Source organism: Pseudorasbora parva, chromosome 19 (genome assembly GCF_024679245.1).
Source record: "Pseudorasbora parva isolate DD20220531a chromosome 19, ASM2467924v1, whole genome shotgun sequence".
In the NCBI taxonomy this organism is placed as follows: domain Eukaryota; kingdom Metazoa; phylum Chordata; class Actinopteri; order Cypriniformes; family Gobionidae; genus Pseudorasbora; species Pseudorasbora parva.
In genome coordinates, this window is record NC_090190.1 from 19,490,666 (window position 1) to 19,509,778 (window position 19,113).

Here is a 19,113-nt window from a genome sequence, read left to right on the forward strand (position 1 = left end):
GTCTATGGCTTATCTCAATTTCTCCAACTACGGGTTAGGTCACAGATCAAACAGAAAATGTGAGCTGTGTTAATCGCGTGTAATAAAATTAGTGCTATTAAAAATTATTTGTGTTAACGTGTTAATTTTGACAGCCCAAAATAAATACTTAAATATTTAAAAAATATTTAAATACTTAAATATTTAAAATTTCCCTGTAATCTGACACCACAAAATTATAACTTATTATATTATAATATAACATAATTATTTAAAGGGGGGGTGAAATGCTGTTTCATGCATACTGATCTTTTTACACTGTTAAAGACTTGGAATCCCATACTAAACATAGACAAAGTTTCAAAAGTTAAGGTGGACGTTTGATGGGAGTATTTCTTTGTCAAAAATACTACTTCCGGTTAGTCATAAGTTTCGGCAAGTTTTTTGAGATCATGCGTCCACTTTGACGTTAATGGGGGCGGAATTTCCTTGTATGGGCCTTACGGACAATTCTACCGGAAGCGCGTGAGAGAGAGAGGGAGAGAGCGAAAGTAACAGCCTACGCCCATCAAAGCGCTAGCTTGTAGGATGCGCTGAACAGGTGATGTGCACATAACAATGTCACCAAAAAAGTGCGTTTTTGGTTGCCAGACCAAGACAGTCCTGCACAGATTCCCCAAAACCCTGCGTTAAGGCAACAGTGGATGGAATTTGCTTTTCCGGATCAGCAACTAAGTTGCGCGAATGTTTATATCTGTTCGCTGCATTTCGGTGCCGACTGTTTCATAAACAAGGCCCAGCTCGACACAGGATTTTCCGATCGCCTAATGCTGAAGGATGGAGCAGTCCCAACGTTAGTACCGCAGGCGGTGAGTAAGACTGATTCAAATGTCTGTGTTTTTGCCAATGCTCATCAAGTAGCCCAAACATGATCACGTATAGTTAATTGATCAATGGAGCATGCGATGTGTAGTGCGTGTACATTTGTTTAGCTGGCCACTATATGTGTAACTTTATGTTTGTGTATTGTAAAAGCACTTGTAAGGCTGGAAAAACCTAGTAGATGCCGAAATGTCTAATCGCTCTGAGAAAACAAAGAAAATTAGCATCTGAACTCATTCATACAGTTAGAGTCTCTGTCCGAGACGACATCACACTGAGTGAACCATCTATGAATGACTCTAATTTACATGCCTTTCCTTTCACATGAAACTTCCCCCAAACTACTGCTCCCCCAAACTTGAGATCACCTGAAAAGCACCAGAAATCTATTTGTTACTATGTCAATCCTCACGATACAATATTATATGTGTTTGATATCATTTGAAATGTCTCAGTGCGACTGGTACAAATATCTCAACTCCACAGAAGTTAACCAAAAGATAATCAATGTTTTAAGGGTTTAAAGATATCTTTCCTTGGTGTATGGTGGGTGTGGCCTCTCTTCTAATCAAGTCTATAGAACTTGATCAATGCAAATTCCTATTGTGATGGGTATGTATCTGGTTCTGGGTATTTAAGGAAATGTTGCAAAGAGCTCAGGGCTTGACACTTTAAACCGGTCAGCCCGTAATGCTGGATGTCTCAAGATAGCCAGCATTATGTAGTTTTCAGAAGTCAGGTATATATTTCATTCTTTACTTCAGACTATTTGATGTTATATATGGATTACCTTTTAATTGACTATGTAATTGGCTTTATACATTTACCTGACTGTTAAATAAATTGTTACACTTTGATGGATTCTGACTTGCTCTGGAATTATTCAGGTTGGGTATAATTTCAACAATGGGTTAAACGGAATAATTAAATGTGTACTTAAACTATTAAAAATGAATGACCAAATAACCAATTGGCATTCTAACCCAAATTCTAAATTATCATTAAATGGAGTCAGATAACGAGGAATTGGAATAAAATCCCCTTTTCCCTGCTGAAAAGACGAACGCGCAGCGACCTTCACCCGCCGATCGTTAGCCTCCATTGGGACGATTTGGGCGGCCTTACAAAATGGTGACCAGCCTCCGTGATGTTGCGACTCTCTTACGAGCAACGTCTTTTCAGCGAAATATTCGATTTTAAAATCAACAAGAGGTTTGCACTTCTCTTTCTTCAGCTGTTCTGGTAAGTAAAATTATTTTTGCCTTTTTAGAAATGTTTACGGAAAAACAGACGCATCCCATATAGACACATTAATAGAATGGGTCGGAATACCCAATGTTAGACCGGAACCGCAATCCGGTGGGGTTTAAGAATTTAGATACAATCACATACCAGGGACATGATAGCGACAGCGCAGTAGAGGAATTAAAACTCGTGTTATGGATTTTAAAATATTTCTTTGTCAGCGTAGACCTACAACAACGAAACCTAAATTGGAAAAACATCTTCCAAACTATTTCCTGAGACTCGATAAACATTTGTAAATTAGAGCGTTTTTAAAATCAGCTAAATGCTTTCTCCGTTGTTTTATTAGCTGCAACAAACTAGCAACGCACGGTGAGAACGAGCAAACAATAGAATGAGAACTCTGAGTATGTAAACAACTGGAATACATTTGTGATTTGATAAATAGCAAAGTTTATATTTGTTTATGAAAAGCAAAGTAGGAAAACAGGCTGATGTAACATTTAAAAGTTAAGAACTTTTTGTTTGATCAGAATTGGCTATAAATATTATTGCTACACAGCTAAATTACTCGTGGCTACAAATGATTAAGAGGTGGTACGATTCAAATCTAAGATTGATACGCAGAATGATAGTGATGTTGTTACTGTATTTTTGTTAAGAAACCTCATGATGTTTCTGAGTGGCTCAGCGAGCCCACGGGGCGTACCACGCCCACTCAGAGAACAAAGACTTTCTCTCTATGTTCAATGGGAGCGTTTAGCCAAATAAGTAACACCTAAATCTATCACATTTTGTAAATTCAGTTAAAATTGCCACTGTGCTGCCAAGCAGATTAGTCTGTAAATAGACTAAATCAAGCAAATAGGCATTTGAAATCTAAAAAGAGATACAACGAATGTGCTTGCATCAGTCTTGAACCAGTCTTTCATATTCAAATGTATTGGCATGAAAATAAAATCCGAAACCTCACTCAAAACAGAATTCGAGCAGGAATTTGACTGCACTCAGCATGTGCTGCTAGTTCATTGGATGTTAACAGCAACAGAGTCGCTCATTGAACTTAAGCCTGACTGTTGTCGTGCAATCAATGTACATGCCAGCCAGTTGTGACTGCAGGGCCAAATCAAAATCATTATCTTTAAGACACTTTGGTAAATATGTTGTTGCTTCGATTTAATTTTGATTTACTCTGAAATTATTGATTTTAGTGCATTAGGATGTATTGTTACCGCAAATCTGTCAGGTTAGTAACGGACTGGAGTTCAGTTTTTGGGTGGAGCTTTGAGGCACGCCGACTGAGATTTTAGAGTTCCGCCTAACGCTTGGTATTAGTTCGTATGCATTTTCAAATTTGTAATTGTACTAAACACGTGCGCATTGAACACACGATAGTTGTTTGTGTTAATAAAAACACCTAGGCTATTTAAGTTTATTCTTTAAAACACAAGATTGCTTTACTGTAAGTGTATGAAACACTTAGGATAAAGGTTGTAGATGCTATATGCATTCTAGACCATGTATCTTGAGAAAAACTGAATAAATGTGTTTCTTTGTTGAATTTGTTTGTCTCCCAGGTGGAGCATAGGATTGCCATGTGGCTACAGTGTTATTCAATTGCATTAACCATGAAAATGCTATAACGTATGTTGTGTTAATAACTCAGTGGATCATGTACATCCATGACACCACAAGACTACGCTCAGGTTAGTACACGGACTAGAACACAGTTTTTCGGTGGAGCATAGAAGCACACCAGGCTGATGTTTTAGAGCTCCGACTAGCACATTGGCGTTCAGATACGTAGACTTAGACTGCGGGTTGAAAGACTAAAGACGTCTTCCGTTTAGAACAATAACAAATTGTTAGACCAATCTAAATAGGGCAACCCTAATTCCTGATTGTTGTAATATTGCTCTAAATTACGTAGACGTGGAAAACCACGGCATGATTATAGAAAGTCACCATTAGAGATAGTAAGTTGGTCACTTGAATCTGTGGTGATGGTCATGGGCCTCTGATTGAAAGCAGTTTGCATTAATTACGAGAATTCAAACCCAAGGGGACTGAACAAAAATATCTTGGAATGATCAACGTGTAGCACGGGCGTCCAAGATATCAGTCGTATGGCCTCTACTGACGACCAAGACTGACGAGTTTGTGAATACTCATGTTATCGGAATCTTGATTTACTGACTATAACTCAATGTAAAATATTTAACCTCTGTCTACTTGACCAAGACTGATAAGTTTGTGATTATGGGCCCGCATACTGGAAAGTGCGAAGACCCTGTGACTCTAAGAACCTAATGAATTATTTCAATAAAGTAAAGAGTTAAGCAGAATAATCAGACGTTTATTCATATTTGTAAAGTATTAGAAATAATTAAAACATTTACATTATTGAGTCAGATAAAATATTGAGGTAATGCATAAAGAAATGTATTGGATTTTAATCTTGTGTTGCATTGGTTTAATTCCCAGTGCCAAAAGGGAGGGGTTGTGCTGTTATCTTTTGCCTTTACAAGAACACAGCTATATGTGTGGCACTGATAATCGCAAACCAATTCACCCTTCACCACAGAAGTACCTCAATTTTTTTGTACAGGTCACAGAGACCTAAAATAATCAAATGTGTGTGCGACACCGTAAAACAAAATTCAAAGCAGACAACACCAAAACAGGTGAATCAATTCTGCCCACAGATCTGACTGTAAAGAGAGCAACTGGAAAATAAAACCATGGGAACCAACCCATCGGAATTCATGACAGTATGAGCGATAAAAGCTCTGATTAATCCAGAAAAATTCTCCAGCAGAACTGGGGTCTCTAATGCTCACAGCAGACTGTGAAGGCTCGACTGTAAGAACAGTTTTAAGGTGTCACACACTGTACTAAAACAACAGCAACAATTCAGACCTGGCCGATGAAACTCTGTTTCATGTGACAGCCAAAAGTTGAAAATTGCATCAGGCATAATAGTGCCATTCAAATAAGTCCAAACCTGACTGTGAAGCTGTTGATAATGTCAGAATTAACTGTGATTCTCTGCATTATTTTTGTCTCAGGTTTACAACTGCAATTCCTTGGAGGATGGACACCAGGATGGGGCTAACACCCCCATCAGAGCCAAACAATGGAATTGTCAGAACAAGAGATGGGTGCGAAAACACTTGATGGGGTCATTCACACTTCACAAAACGTACCTCCCAGTGTAGCACTGGAACTAAATTTTGCAACACAGATTGTTATTGATAAGATTCCACCCATCTCCCAAAAACAAACACGGAACACACACTTCCTTCACTACACCCTCATATCACCTGAAACAGATCAAATCTATCCAGGCTGTACACTACACATCAAAGATGGCATAGAGTCCAAAAGTGTTACTTCACTAAACATCTATTGTCCATCTTTTCACACCAACAGATCCAAATAGCTTCAAACACACAGGACAGGATAGTTGGTCCCATGATGACAGTCTATTAAAGACACACATAGCAAACGCTATTCACTACATCCTACCAACTCATAGGACTGCTCACACACTCACACTCACACTCACACTCACACTCACACTCACACTCACACTCACACTCACACTCACACTCACACTCACACTCACACTCACACTCACACTCACACTCACACTCACACTCACACACACACACACACACACACACACACACACACACACACTCACACACACACACACACACACACACACACACACACACACACACACAGTGACAAGGAATACACAATCTCCATTATTGTATGACTAAACATATTTAGATCTGCCTTAATTACATTGGAAGATTCCTGAACACACACAGTGGTTATTATATATATATGTATATCTTCATAATTGTGATTGAATATTGAATATTATTGATGATGTTATTATTATATGCATATCATCTATTTAAATATATAAACTGCACTGACTTTTTGCTGCATTTCCTTAGGTAATTCAGACCAAGAATACTTAAATTCCGCTGTCACTTTATCACAGTGATAGTGAAGAATTAGGTGATTAAATACCACCCCACCAATTATGACCTTGAAAAACATTTGAGAGAAGGTGTACCAATCGCACTGCTGACGTGAACCCACATTGTTCTTTCTTTTATGTTTTCTTGCATTATATGTTCTTATGCATTTCTTTACGGCTTCAAGTTCATCAGTGTTCAGTCGTTAAGTGGCCATTAAGACTCTTTTCAGGTGTCAACTACGGAGAAGCCTTCCACCTATTGAAGGCAACCCAGTGAACCACACCATTGGAGGTGTGAGGATTGCACAAGGAGGGTCAGATTATCATCGGGAAGGTGCTACAGAAGCAGAAGTTTCTCGATCAAGAAGTGACACGTTAACTGAACATTCACCAAGGTCCGAGACTGACTCTATGAACATGCTGTGCTGAACTACAGGTAGAACACCTGAACACATTCACCCGCCAGCTGAAACTCAAGCTACACACACCTGGTGAGACGGTGTCCTGCAGGTGAACAAAGAGCCTTCCGAAGGTCTCTACAGCTGCTAATATTAGAAAGACAATTTCTACATCTCAAGGATTACAAACCAACATCTAACTATGATCCCATAGGAACACCAGAGTTTGACCCAACAGGATCAAGAGGTGGAATCTGTAAGGCTGGAAAAACCTAGTAGATGCCGAAATGTCTAATCGCGCTGAGAAAACAAAGAAAATTAGCATCTGAACTCATTCATACAGTTAGAGTCTCTGTCCGAGACGACATCACACTGAGTGAACCATCTATGAATGACTCTAATTTACATGCCTTTCCTTTCACATGAAACTTCCCCCAAACTACTGCTCCCCAAACTTGAGATCACCTGAAAAGCACCAGAAATCTATTTGTTACTATGTCAATCCTCACGATACAATATTATATGTGTTTGATATAATTTGAAATGTCTCAGTGCGACTGGTACAAATATCTCAACTCCACAGAAGTTAACCAAAAGATAATCAATGTTTTAAGGGTTTAAAGATATCTTTCCTTGGTGTATGGTGGGTGTGGCCTCTCTTCTAATCAAGTCTATAGAACTTGATCAATGCAAATTCCTATTGTGATGGGTATGTATCTGGTTCTGGGTATTTAAGGAAATGTTGCAAAGAGCTCAGGGCTTGACACTTTAAACCGGTCAGCCCGTAATGCTGGATGTCTCAAGATAGCCAGCATTATGTACAGGGTATCTGCAGGTTTCACCAAGCCAAATTTAAGACTTTTTAAGACCTTTTTAAGACCATTATGAATAAAATTTAAGACCTATATCGCGCAATAAAAAAAACATGCATAGGAAATGCAGATTCACTCAATTACTTAAACTTATATTATTTAATTTATTTAAATTGAACAAAGTATTAGTAAACGTATTATTCATAGCTCAATCCCACAAGGATTAGCGCATATATATATATATATATATATATATATATATATATATATATATATATATATATATATATATATATATATATATATATATATATAAATTTGACCAAAATTAGTTTTTATTTTGTGGTGGTCACTTCTATAAATTTGCAAACATTTTTTTTTTTTTTTTCATAATTAGGATGCAACATTAACCATATTTTTATGTTAGATGCACAATAGTCACACATGGCAATAAAACTGACAAAATGCATGAATCTTGTTTGGTAGGCCTATTACAAAAACAAAAAAGGCTGGTCCAGTGGTGTTCTACCTATCTTTAATAACACAATCGCTTGGGGTGAGAAATATGACCAACATCTTAAAAGTAAACCACAGCAATAATTGCTTAATATAAGTAAAAAGTTTTCAAGTAATTACGTAATCCGTCAGTAATAAATATACTTATAAACAAATGACAATAGGACAAATAAATACAACATAAAGATGCATATCTACAAAGAGGAGCACTCCGCCGTTTTTAGAAATAGGGCTTATTCAACTTCTTTAGACATTTAGATATGTGGGCAAATGCATTTGTCTCAGTGCATTGTTTTAGTTTGGCAGAGTCGCCGCTAGCTTAGCTTAAAATGCATTTCCCCACATATCTAAATGTAGCAAAGTAGAATAAGTCCTATTTCTAAAAAGGTTGGAGTGTTCCTTTAAGTGTAAGTGCTGTTTTCCCCGTTTGTGTTGTTGAGCTACATTAGTTTGCTTTCACTTTGAGAACTTACTAATGCCCAGTTCCAGTAGGCTACTTACTGACAGTTCCCAAACTTTTAAACTCAAAGGATATAGACATATGCATAATGTATATATTTGATCGTTCAAGAGTAACGTTAGGCTAATAATTAATTATTATTATTAGAAATAACACATTCAATACACTCGCGCGAGCGCTGACCGGCAGCAAACAAACGCCATCGGAGTTCGGAGTTTACATCACTGTTATTAACCATTTTAGTGCAATCGGGTATATTATAGCCTACTTTTATTTGGTCATTAAGCAAGATGGTGAGAAAGATTCGCCTTCGCGTTCACGATCGCGGAACTGCAAGAACCGTCAGACTCAGCTGAAGAATAAAATCCGTTTTATGCGTCTGTGGAGTACGATCAGAAAGAGGCTCGTGCCAATAACACGAAAGCTGATTGGCTGCAATATAAGTGGCATGCTTGCCTAATTTGTAGTTGTAATAGAGCGAACAATAGTTGGTCTAGTGAAAGAAAGAACTACAGACACCACGCAACAAACACACACACACACACACACGTGCGCGCGTGCTGCGGAAGCGAGAGCATTTCAATGAGGTAGCGTTACATTGACGTAGGAAAATTAAGACCTGTTTAACATTATTTAAGACCTAGAACGCAATGCTTCCGCGAATTTAAGACTTTTTAAGGCCTTATATTTTGATTTTGAAATTTAAGACTTTTTAAGACTTTTTAAGACTCCGCGGGGACCCTGTATGTAGTTTTCAGAAGTCAGGTATATATTTCATTCTTTACTTCAGACTATTTGATGTTATATATGGATTACCTTTTAATTGACTATGTAATTGGCTTTATACATTTACCTGACTGTTAAATAAATTGTTACACTTTGATGGATTCTGACTTGCTCTGGAATTATTCAGGTTGGGTATAATTTCAACAATGGGTTAAACGGAATAATTAAATGTGTACTTAAACTATTAAAAATGAATGACCAAATAACCAATTGGCATTCTAACCCAAATTCTAAATTATCATTAAATGGAGTCAGATAACGAGGAATTGGAATAAAATCCCCTTTTCCCCGCTGAAAAGACGAACGCGCAGCGACCTTCACCCGCCGATCGTTAGCCTCCATTGGGACGATTTGGGCGGCCTTACACACTCCAAACAACAATACACAAAGAGGGGGGAAATATGTTGAACTAAATAAGCGCGCTTCTTCATTTCAAATGTGCTACTATTCCGTGTCTTTCTATGTAAACACTAACTAGCCTGCCGTGCAAAACCAGTCCGCTTACTGTCTACACAAACCACGCGTAAACACACAAACACACGTGCACAACTGCACTTCCCACATGTACACCTTCAAAGACAAAAATACGACGATATAATTCAAGTATAAATATGTAAATAACAAGCCGCTAAGCATATTATATAGTTACTGTATAACTTGTACCACATAGAGACGTCCTGCTCTAGTCGTTTTTGCTGCTGCTCCTGTTCAACTGCAGCCTCTGGGTCTGATTCCGGATCATAGATGTATGGCTGTATCTGATTAAAAGCCATATTTTTATTTTGAATAAAGTTTTTTTCCCGCTGTTAGGGATGACACAGCTTTACGACGCACTCGACTCAACACAATAGCAGCAGCGCGCACACGTCATTATTTAGCTCCGCTCACACGACACGCCCCCACCCGCTCGGCTTTTTTCGGAAAGACTCGGAACAGCGCATCTTTCTTAGATAATTATAAAAAAAATAAAGACTTTTCGGAGATATGCAGGATGCAATGCTACTCTATAGGTACTCAAGATTGACATGACACTGACTGAAACTGAGTGTTTCACCCCCCCTTTAAGGATCAAAGCACACTAAATATTTATGACACAGCCCTAAAAGTGAAAAAAAAAAAAAAAAAAAAAAAACGCAGGCCAAGGGTTGGCCGGGCCAAGCAGGATTTTACTACCTCTGCCTTATTTTGAGCCAGGAAAAACCCTGGTGTTGATCACATTTTTTCTTCATTGAACAAAATATAATATGTTCTCCTTTGGATAAACATGTCTTTTCATATTGTTGTTGAAGCAAACATAGGCAATCCTTCACAAAATTGATCTCATTTTGATGTTATGTGCTTTAAGCTGCTTTGGTACAAAATATCTAAAATCAACCAGTTACCATTTATGACAAAAATTTGATGAATGAAAAATGCCTTCATCTCTAAATCTGCACTGAAAATACATTTTAACATTATTAGCAACTAAAGTGTCTTTTTCTGCTGAAATTAGATAAACAATAACAATTAATGAACACAATAAAAAAAAAACAGAAATCTCATAACACATTTTAAGTTCATTCACATGTATGTCTCTACTCAAGTTAAATATATCTAATCTTAAACACTGCTCTCTTATGTGCTTCAGATTGCACTGGTAAAATATCATTAACAATATAATTCAGAAACACAAACAGGCAAAAATAAAGTGCATAAATTTTGTGCAGGTTAAGAGACAGGACTTCACTTCTGCATCTGCTTCGACACACGCGGTGGTTTGCATGGCGTTTACTTTAGTAGAGTTCAACATTGCAATACTCATTTATCAGGGATGGAAATTAACTTTTTTGTCCACCGGCCACTGTGGATTTCAAAATCTACCAGCCACTCAATGTTTTTACCAGCCACTCTCTTGTTTTTAACCGACAACGTGTAACTGCACGTGAAAATTAATACTACAAGCTATACAATACTTAAACAGTTTATTTAATCTCAAGTCTCAATGAAATGCTGACATTTTCTCTTATACACACACAAACCATGAACTGATATACATTTCATTAAATGAGTCGGGATATGTGCTCTCTTTTTTTATACCTGGGTGTGGCATTTGGATGATTTGTGGTCTTTTATGGCTTCCAGTTTTAGGTTTTTAGTTCCAACAATGAAACTATTAGTTTTGGCATCTTCTGAAGCGTGTTGACGATATACAGAGCAGAAAATTGTCAGTAGGGATGCACCGAAATAAAAATTCTTGGCCAAAACCGAAACGCCAAAATAAATGATGCCAATTATTAGTACCTTTGCATTTATGGCTAATGCTATGACCGTTTAACTTGACTAAAAATCAAGGCATTGCAATTGCATAAATTAATATTAAAGTTTAAAATAATTTTTTATTTATTTAATATTTATTTAGCACATTGCAACAATGCACACTATAAAATAAAATTCAAAATAAAATGTTTAACTTGACCTCACTCATGTGTACATTTAATAATAGCTAATGTACAGACCTACTGGAGTGAAGAAAGGTACAGAAATTGAATAAAGTAATCAAATGTAAAATAACTGCATATTTAACTGTTTAAATTAAAGATGAATCCTTATTAAACATACAAAAGCTATTCAATCAAGAGCATTGAGTGATGTCCTTATGTTTTGTTTGACATTAAACAGAGCAGTAAAGGCCCCTTTAAGATGAAGGCTATGCATCGTCTTTCTCGACTGTATAAAGTTCACTTAAGGCATATTCAGACTATGTCTGCTTGGATACTCATCAAGATGGACATTTTGGCATACTTTTTGTGGGAGTTTGTCCGTTCAATCGCAAGAGTTAAAAGAGAACTCAATATTTGCGCGCTATGAGACGAGCACGCTTTCGGATGATGCACACAGATAGAATCTTCTCTCCTCCTCATTCGCGTCTTCTGGCTCACGTTACACACACCCAGGTGATGATGACGGCAAAAACGACTGCTCATATTCGAACATACGGCAGCAGCACTCGCATGCATTAAACAAAGTTTACAAAGAGGTGAAACAGTAGATATTTTTAGTAACCCGCCACGGTGGCAGGTAGGTAAAGCGAGTTTCCTCGCATCCTAGCATCCGCGGTGCTAATTTCCATCCCTCATATATTGTTAAAGGATAATATTAAATGATTAAACACCAACACGCAATGCTTCTTTGTTGTTGTTTTTTTTTTTACGTGAATCAATTTCAACATTGATGAATACAAAGTATGTAGGCTACATAAACACAAATGCAGTCTCACACTTTAAGAAAAAATCTGGAATTATGTGCTGATAATGTAAATATTTTATTGTATATGTACATGTGCCATGTATATGTGCATTCAAGTTCACTCAAATACATACTAAAAACGTATTGTAATCTAAGCACAGTTTTCATATGCTAGCGTATATATAAAGTTCTATCATGAGCTAACTGGTCTCTCACCTGCTCTGTTTTCCACTGTTTCTCCTCACTCAATTAATCTCCTCTAATCACTGTTCTGTCTAATCCTGGCCTTACAAGTATATTTTAAAGAAAATCTAAGCCCTACATAGTTTTTTTTTACACATACTCACTTGAGTCTCGAACCTGAAATATCCTCTTTAAGTCCAGAAAAATTTAAATAACCTCAAATAAAATTTCAAAAGGCTGAACTGAGTTTAACTTAATGAGGTAAGCATAGTTTTTTTAGTTCCAAAATTTTTTTTTTAATAGCATTACATTCATGGCAGGGCTTGACATTAAGCATGTTCATGTGCTTGTCCTTCGGATAAGTAAATTGTTCATTCACTTGTCAGAGTAAAAAAAATTGCTTGTCCGGAAAAAAGTTTGATATTTTTTTAATTGTGTGTGTGTGTGTGTGTTTGTACCTATAATTTATTCTGAAGCAATATTCTCACCAGTGTTCAATCAGCTTTGACATATTTAAATCTGCATATTTGTGAATTTTTATTTTTTTATTGAATAATTTCAAATTTGTGATATTTTTACCTTTAATAAAGGTTATTTCCCCCCTAATCTTATTAAATGTAGGCTATGCTTCAGGTTTAATTTTATATTGTTAAATTTGAAAAAAATCAATGAGTCTTAATGAGTGAGTCATTGAGTCGTTCATTCAAACGATTCATTCGAACACTGAATCGTTCAGTAACACTTGTTTCTGTGAGACGCGTTATGGTTCTGCTGTGTGTGAACGATTTTCGCTGCTGAAATCGAACAAAAGCACTCAATATTGCATCTAAAATGTAAGTGACTTTAAGTGAATGTAAATGTAAGTGAATGTTAATTAATTGTTTATGAAACTGTCATATGAAAGCAGTGTCACTTTCAGTCATGACTCGACGGGCGACCTTGTTATCGTCCGTTCATCATATATTATTATCAGTGGTGGAATGTAACGAAGTACAAATACTTACATTTTAAGTGTAAATGAAAAATAAGTACATTTTTCACGTATCAGTACTTTACTTAAGTAGAATAAATAGTGCATACTTTTTACTTTTACTTCGTTACATTTTGCAGCAATTATTATACTTTCTACTGCACTACATTTCTACGTTTCTTTACATTTTCTTTACATTTTCTGATCAGTTTCAGGGCTCAAGATTAAGGCTTGCCCGGATAATAATATATAATGTACGTTATAGGCAAATGAATTGACGGTTGTTTTGTAGAGGCTCTCGAGGAGAAATGGAAACAAATCAGCCCCGCTCACACAAAGAAACTCAGTAACATACTATATTAAAAAAACAAAATGTTTGGTTTTTATATTTTATAACAGTTAAAAAAACATTACATGACACGACCAACGAGTGGAGTTTTCCTGAATAGCATCACGACAGAACATATGACACTGATTTAATTTGACAGTTCCATAAACAATTAATTAACATCAAGTCACTTACATTTTATTGATTGTTTTATTGCTTTTGTTCTATTTCAGCAGCGAAAATATTTCCAAGATCAGATTTCCACATCTGAACCATAACGTATTGCACAGCAACAGTGCGTTACTGAATCAAAGATTCAATGCCCTATTCATAAACGACTGCCTCATTTATGAACGAATCAGCCGTTTGAACGAATCGACTCAATGACTCTCTCATAAGGATTCACCTGCCGACATCTACTGGTGGTTTAGTTAACTTTCTTTAGTTAAAACAATCTCATAGCATTATTTAGTGCAGTTGTAATTTTTCAGTAATTTTTTGATTGGTAACAACCCTATTGTGTATTATTCTAATTTAATTTATTAATCAAATTTAAGAATTTAAAGGGAAAGCTGAAGCAAAGCCTATATTTAATAAGATTAGGGGAAAATGTCCTTTATAAAAGGTAAAAATGTCATAAATATGAAGATTTAAATACATCAAAGCTGATGAGAATGTTGCTTCAGAAAAATGACATTTAACTTTGCAGATAACCAGAATTGTAATTCAGAATGTAAACTAGGCAACAGATGGTAAGAACAATTACATTAACCCAAAACTAACTAGATTAAAATGCCACCGCTCATACTGTTTTCTTCTTTTTAATTATTAGAATTAGACATTAAGAGAATACATTTTTATGCAAGTACTTTTACTTTTAATACTTAAAGTACATTTAAAATCAGGTACTTTTTACTTAAGTAGGGTTGTCGTTGTAGTACTTCTACTTTTACTTAAGTAAATATATATCTGGTTACTTGTACTTTTACTTAAGTACTGAGATTCAGTACTTCCTCCACCACTGATTATTATCCACCACTATCAATCGCCACTTACACTAAATGAATGCACAATCATTCTTGCATTTTGGTGATTTGCTAGTTTTTTTGTTGTTTTAATCAGGCTCTTGTCTGTCGGGCAAGTAAAATTCTTTTTCACTTGTCCCTTCAAAAAATCCACTTCACTGCATGCGTGACTGTGCGTCTGAACGTTGCAACAGTGAGCATAACAACGTAAATGTCGTCGCAACTGTTGCAACATAGGACCCAAATTGTTCTACTGAGCTGCCTGATATAAATGTGAATATATGAATATATTTTTTTAATGGCATTTATTTATTTTACATCAAAAAGCTTTGTTGTCCAGATGGACTTATCTCGCGGTCCAGATTCGGATCGGAGTCCGCTGTTTGGCGACCCTGGCTATAGAGCATCCAACAACTCTGTGTTTTGTCTTTGAACAAGGCTGTGCCATGATTCCTGTTTTTCTTTTCTGTCCCTAAATTTAAGACCTCTTAAAAAAGGACCTTTGTTACAACATTTAAGATATATAATACTTTTTACGGCCTTAAATTTAATACAACTAAACTTAAGACTATTTAAGGACCTGTGGGAACCTTGTCAGCTCTGAATGCTTGGAGCTCCAAGAGTAAATTTAGTGGACTCGCTTGTGTTCACTCACCTGGGTAAGTATGTATCTTCTCTGGGCTTCTTCCATTACCACCAGGCTGGCATTGATGTAGTCATTTTCTGTGTTTTCTAATTTCACCCGACTGTGGTCAACTGATATGTTTGGAAAAAAGAGAAACAATGTCAAATGCAATATTAAAGTCAAGTTGCATTACATGGTGAGAACCAGATCACCTAGCAAACCTGACGTCACTTACACGGGCTCACATCCCTGTATCTGTTTCTATTGCGATTCTCTGGATACTTGGCCACTTTGAAAGCACACTCGTGTGACTGGTTGCGTATTTCCTGGGAAAAACAACAATTGGGTCATTACTGAGTAATTAGAGCCATTTAGTTTAATTTCAGTTAATTTCCTAAGTCAACTGCATGGCAGGAAACACAGAACAGGAAAAGCAAATGCAGAAGAAATAAGCTGATCCTGTTGATTGTAACTGCTTCCAGAAATAGTAACAGAATATTACTGGAAAGGAAATCAAGGAAGCTATGTTTGTTTAAAAAAAAAAAAAATATATATATTATATATATATATATATATATATATATATATATATATATATATATATATATATATATATACACACAACAATATAAACATATGCATGCTTTTTTAACGCTACAAGAGTTAAATATTTGGAATAAAGTGTTTAATACTTCTTTGTTCAATAGTGTATAGAACACTACATTTAAAAACTACAGGACGGAACAGACTGTCCTTTTTAATGTTTACGGATAAGTCAATGATATTAGGGAAACGTAACAGTTGCCGTTTACAGTAAATAAACGTGTTTAAGACAGAAATAGCTAACAGCTGTTATTCGTACAAACGCTGGGAATGTGTTACATTGTTGTCATAAGATGTTTGTCCCAAAACGTAGTGTTGCCTACCAAGACAGCATTATTTAAAAAAAAAACAACCTTCAAATGTTGTATACAATAGACATTGTATAGTAAGTTATACATTAGACATAGTTCATTACAATCTCAGTATGATAATAAAAAGTGGAAGCTAAACAAACAGACTCCAAAACATGCTGTCTAGGTAGGCAGGTCACTGGATTCTGAGGTAACGTTACAGTTTCAGTTTTACTCACAACACTTTACAACACAGTTTACAACAGAACAGCCACCATAACATCTTGGTTTTACAACTTCAATTTCATTCTATCCCTATTCAAACAACAGTAAAAACAATGAACAGTAAGTTAAAGTTCAAAAAGAGTCAGAACAATAATATAAAGAGACATTTCTATCACGGCTAACTGTAGATTGCGTGGCTCATTAGCATGCTACGTTAGCTGACTTAGCTTCACTTACTAAATAAAGGTTCTGCCAACGACCCTCTGAATCTATGTCCTCAAACTCCTGCTCCATATCTCCGCCAATTCCTTCCGCTTTAAGTTAGTTTTTTTTTATTAAGAATGAACGTCACAACTGATGAAATCACTCATTTCTCGACCTCACACTGCACCGGGAGATAGTCTGTCAGTGTTTGTCCGTGTCGCTGACATTTGCGACGAGAAGCTCAGAACGCTGCGCATGCGCGGAGAGGAGAGCGGCGCAGGTCTGCTTGTGCGCGTTGGAATTCCAAGATTTCAGAGCAGACCGAATATGGAATGTCAAAGCTGCCAATATTAAAAACAAGCAAATACATAAATAAATATACAAATAAATGTAAAACAGCAACAATATATATATTTCCATATATATTTATTTATTCTTTTATTTATTTCTACATGTAATTATTTCTACATTTATTTATTTCTGCATTTATTTCTTCTTACATTTATTTATGCGTAGGGTAATGAGGAGGGCGGGGTTTACCTCAGACAGCAATCAAGCTCAGAGAGAGCAAAGCGTTGAGGCCACAGTGACACCTTGTGGTGTGGCCAAAATACAATAAGTATAGCCTACTGATGTTGATACTGTCTGTGATGAAGGACTTGGATATGTATATGGCCAAAATCTTATATCAGAGGTTAAGTCATATCACGCTAACTGTAGCCTACTGTGTTGTAAAATGTCCTGGGCTAACAAACATGAACATCATCTTCAACAGATTTGATTACAGGGACTCTGAAATGAAAGTGCTTGACATTTTCTCACGGAAAGACAGTGAAGTCCATGCATTTAAAACAAGATCATGTTTTTACATGTTGCGGTTGTAGTCTTTAGCCTACTTCCATAAACTCATGTCCGGGGGCGACCTTAGTAAAAGTATGAACGTCACGCTATTCCAAAAATATGGCATGATGGAATCAATACGTTTAATATGTTTAATATGAAACTAAAACAGACAGCAGGTGGCAGCAAGTCACTGTCGTAATGAGAGAGTTCAATCCATTCGTTTGATTCCTTTAAATATACAAATCAAAAACAACACAACATGTTAAAGCGGTTCTGCTGTATATTTGTTTCTGATAATTTCTATTTAAGCCTATGCGTTATTTAAAAAATTATAATAATAAAAATAAATAAATAAATACTGTCATGACCAAGTGTTCAAAAAGTTGGCAGAGAAGGGGTCATGTTCGGGGAACAACATAATTGATGATAGGCTATTTTTCGAGGCCGTGAGTTTGATGCACAAACTTGGGTGACCATGCAGCAACTATTCAGAAATGGAAATTACGAATGCATTATTATTTTGTATTGAATTTCAGAAAAGTCGATTGAATATTTACAGGTGTGTATCTCTCTCTTTTTTTCTTTTTGTTTTAATAGTAAAGTGACATTTTAACCAAGTACCATAGTCATCAAATATCGAAGCTATCTCTAATAGGCTACTTCAAAGATCAAATCAAATTATTTATTGTAAATGATAATAAATGATCAGAAACAAATATATAAATAGTAAACGTATTGATGATTAACTTATTGAACGTATTGATGATTCTATCATGCCATATTTTTGGATTAATGTGACGTTCATACTTTTAATAAGGTTGCCCCTGGACATGAGTTTATAGAAGCAGGCTAAAGACTACCACCAATTAAAGCTACACTGTGTGATATTTTCCCCCATCTAGCGGTGAAAATGTGACCATCCAGTGAATAATAGTTTCTGTTCCTCTCAATTATGATTTCGTTTGAACTCCTACGGTGACCGATTTAGTCAAAGATTAACATGGCAATCCCCCTCTTCACATTCAACATGGTGCCATCGAGTGTTAAAAGGCGAAAGGCGAAGCTTGAATTTATGGGTATGTCCCTTTTTGGCTAATGTACTTTCAGGATGGAGGGGCAACATGGCGACCGGCATTCGAACCCCTCACCCATATGAATTTTCAATGGCATATTATAAACTTACGAGAATACTTTATTATTTGAAAGAAGTAAATATATGTAGTGGGTTTGTTTGGGTGACGTCACGGGGAAATGCGGACCACATGATTTCCGGCCAGCTGATTTAAAGCGTGCAGGGCGCGACTCGGTGGAAGGCACACTTGTGTGTTTGGCGTGATTTTAGTGGGAGCGCGGAGAGTTTCAGCACTCCGCGTACAGCCTAAATTGGTTGTTGCTGTTTCCTTTTCATGCGGCTGATAATACCCGGGTAGGTCGTTGATTTACTAAGTGTAAAAGAGAGTGGAGTTGTGTGTCTTATGAGTGCATACGTTTCACTTTTGTAGCCACCTGCCAGCGCG

At 36.4% G+C, this 19,113-nt stretch overlaps 1 protein-coding gene across 3 annotated transcripts in view; it reads right to left on the minus strand.

The window, feature by feature from the left end:
* The window catches only part of ptpn2b (protein tyrosine phosphatase non-receptor type 2b), a 50,304-nt gene extending 33,263 nt beyond the window's left edge, over positions 1–17,041 (minus strand). For 2 of the 3 annotated variants that reach the window (XM_067425001.1, XM_067425000.1), the window contains exons 1-3: positions 16,787–17,041; positions 15,667–15,757; positions 15,462–15,562 (exon numbers count right to left, since the gene is read on the minus strand). In XM_067425001.1, the coding sequence (XP_067281102.1) occupies positions 15,462–15,562; positions 15,667–15,757; positions 16,787–16,843 (249 nt within the window). In that variant the 5' untranslated portion in view covers positions 16,844–17,041. The remainder of the gene's footprint in view (positions 1–15,461; positions 15,563–15,666; positions 15,758–16,786) is intronic. The other variant, XM_067425004.1, reaches the window with a different exon arrangement.
* Positions 17,042–19,113: the final 2,072 nt, after the last annotated feature.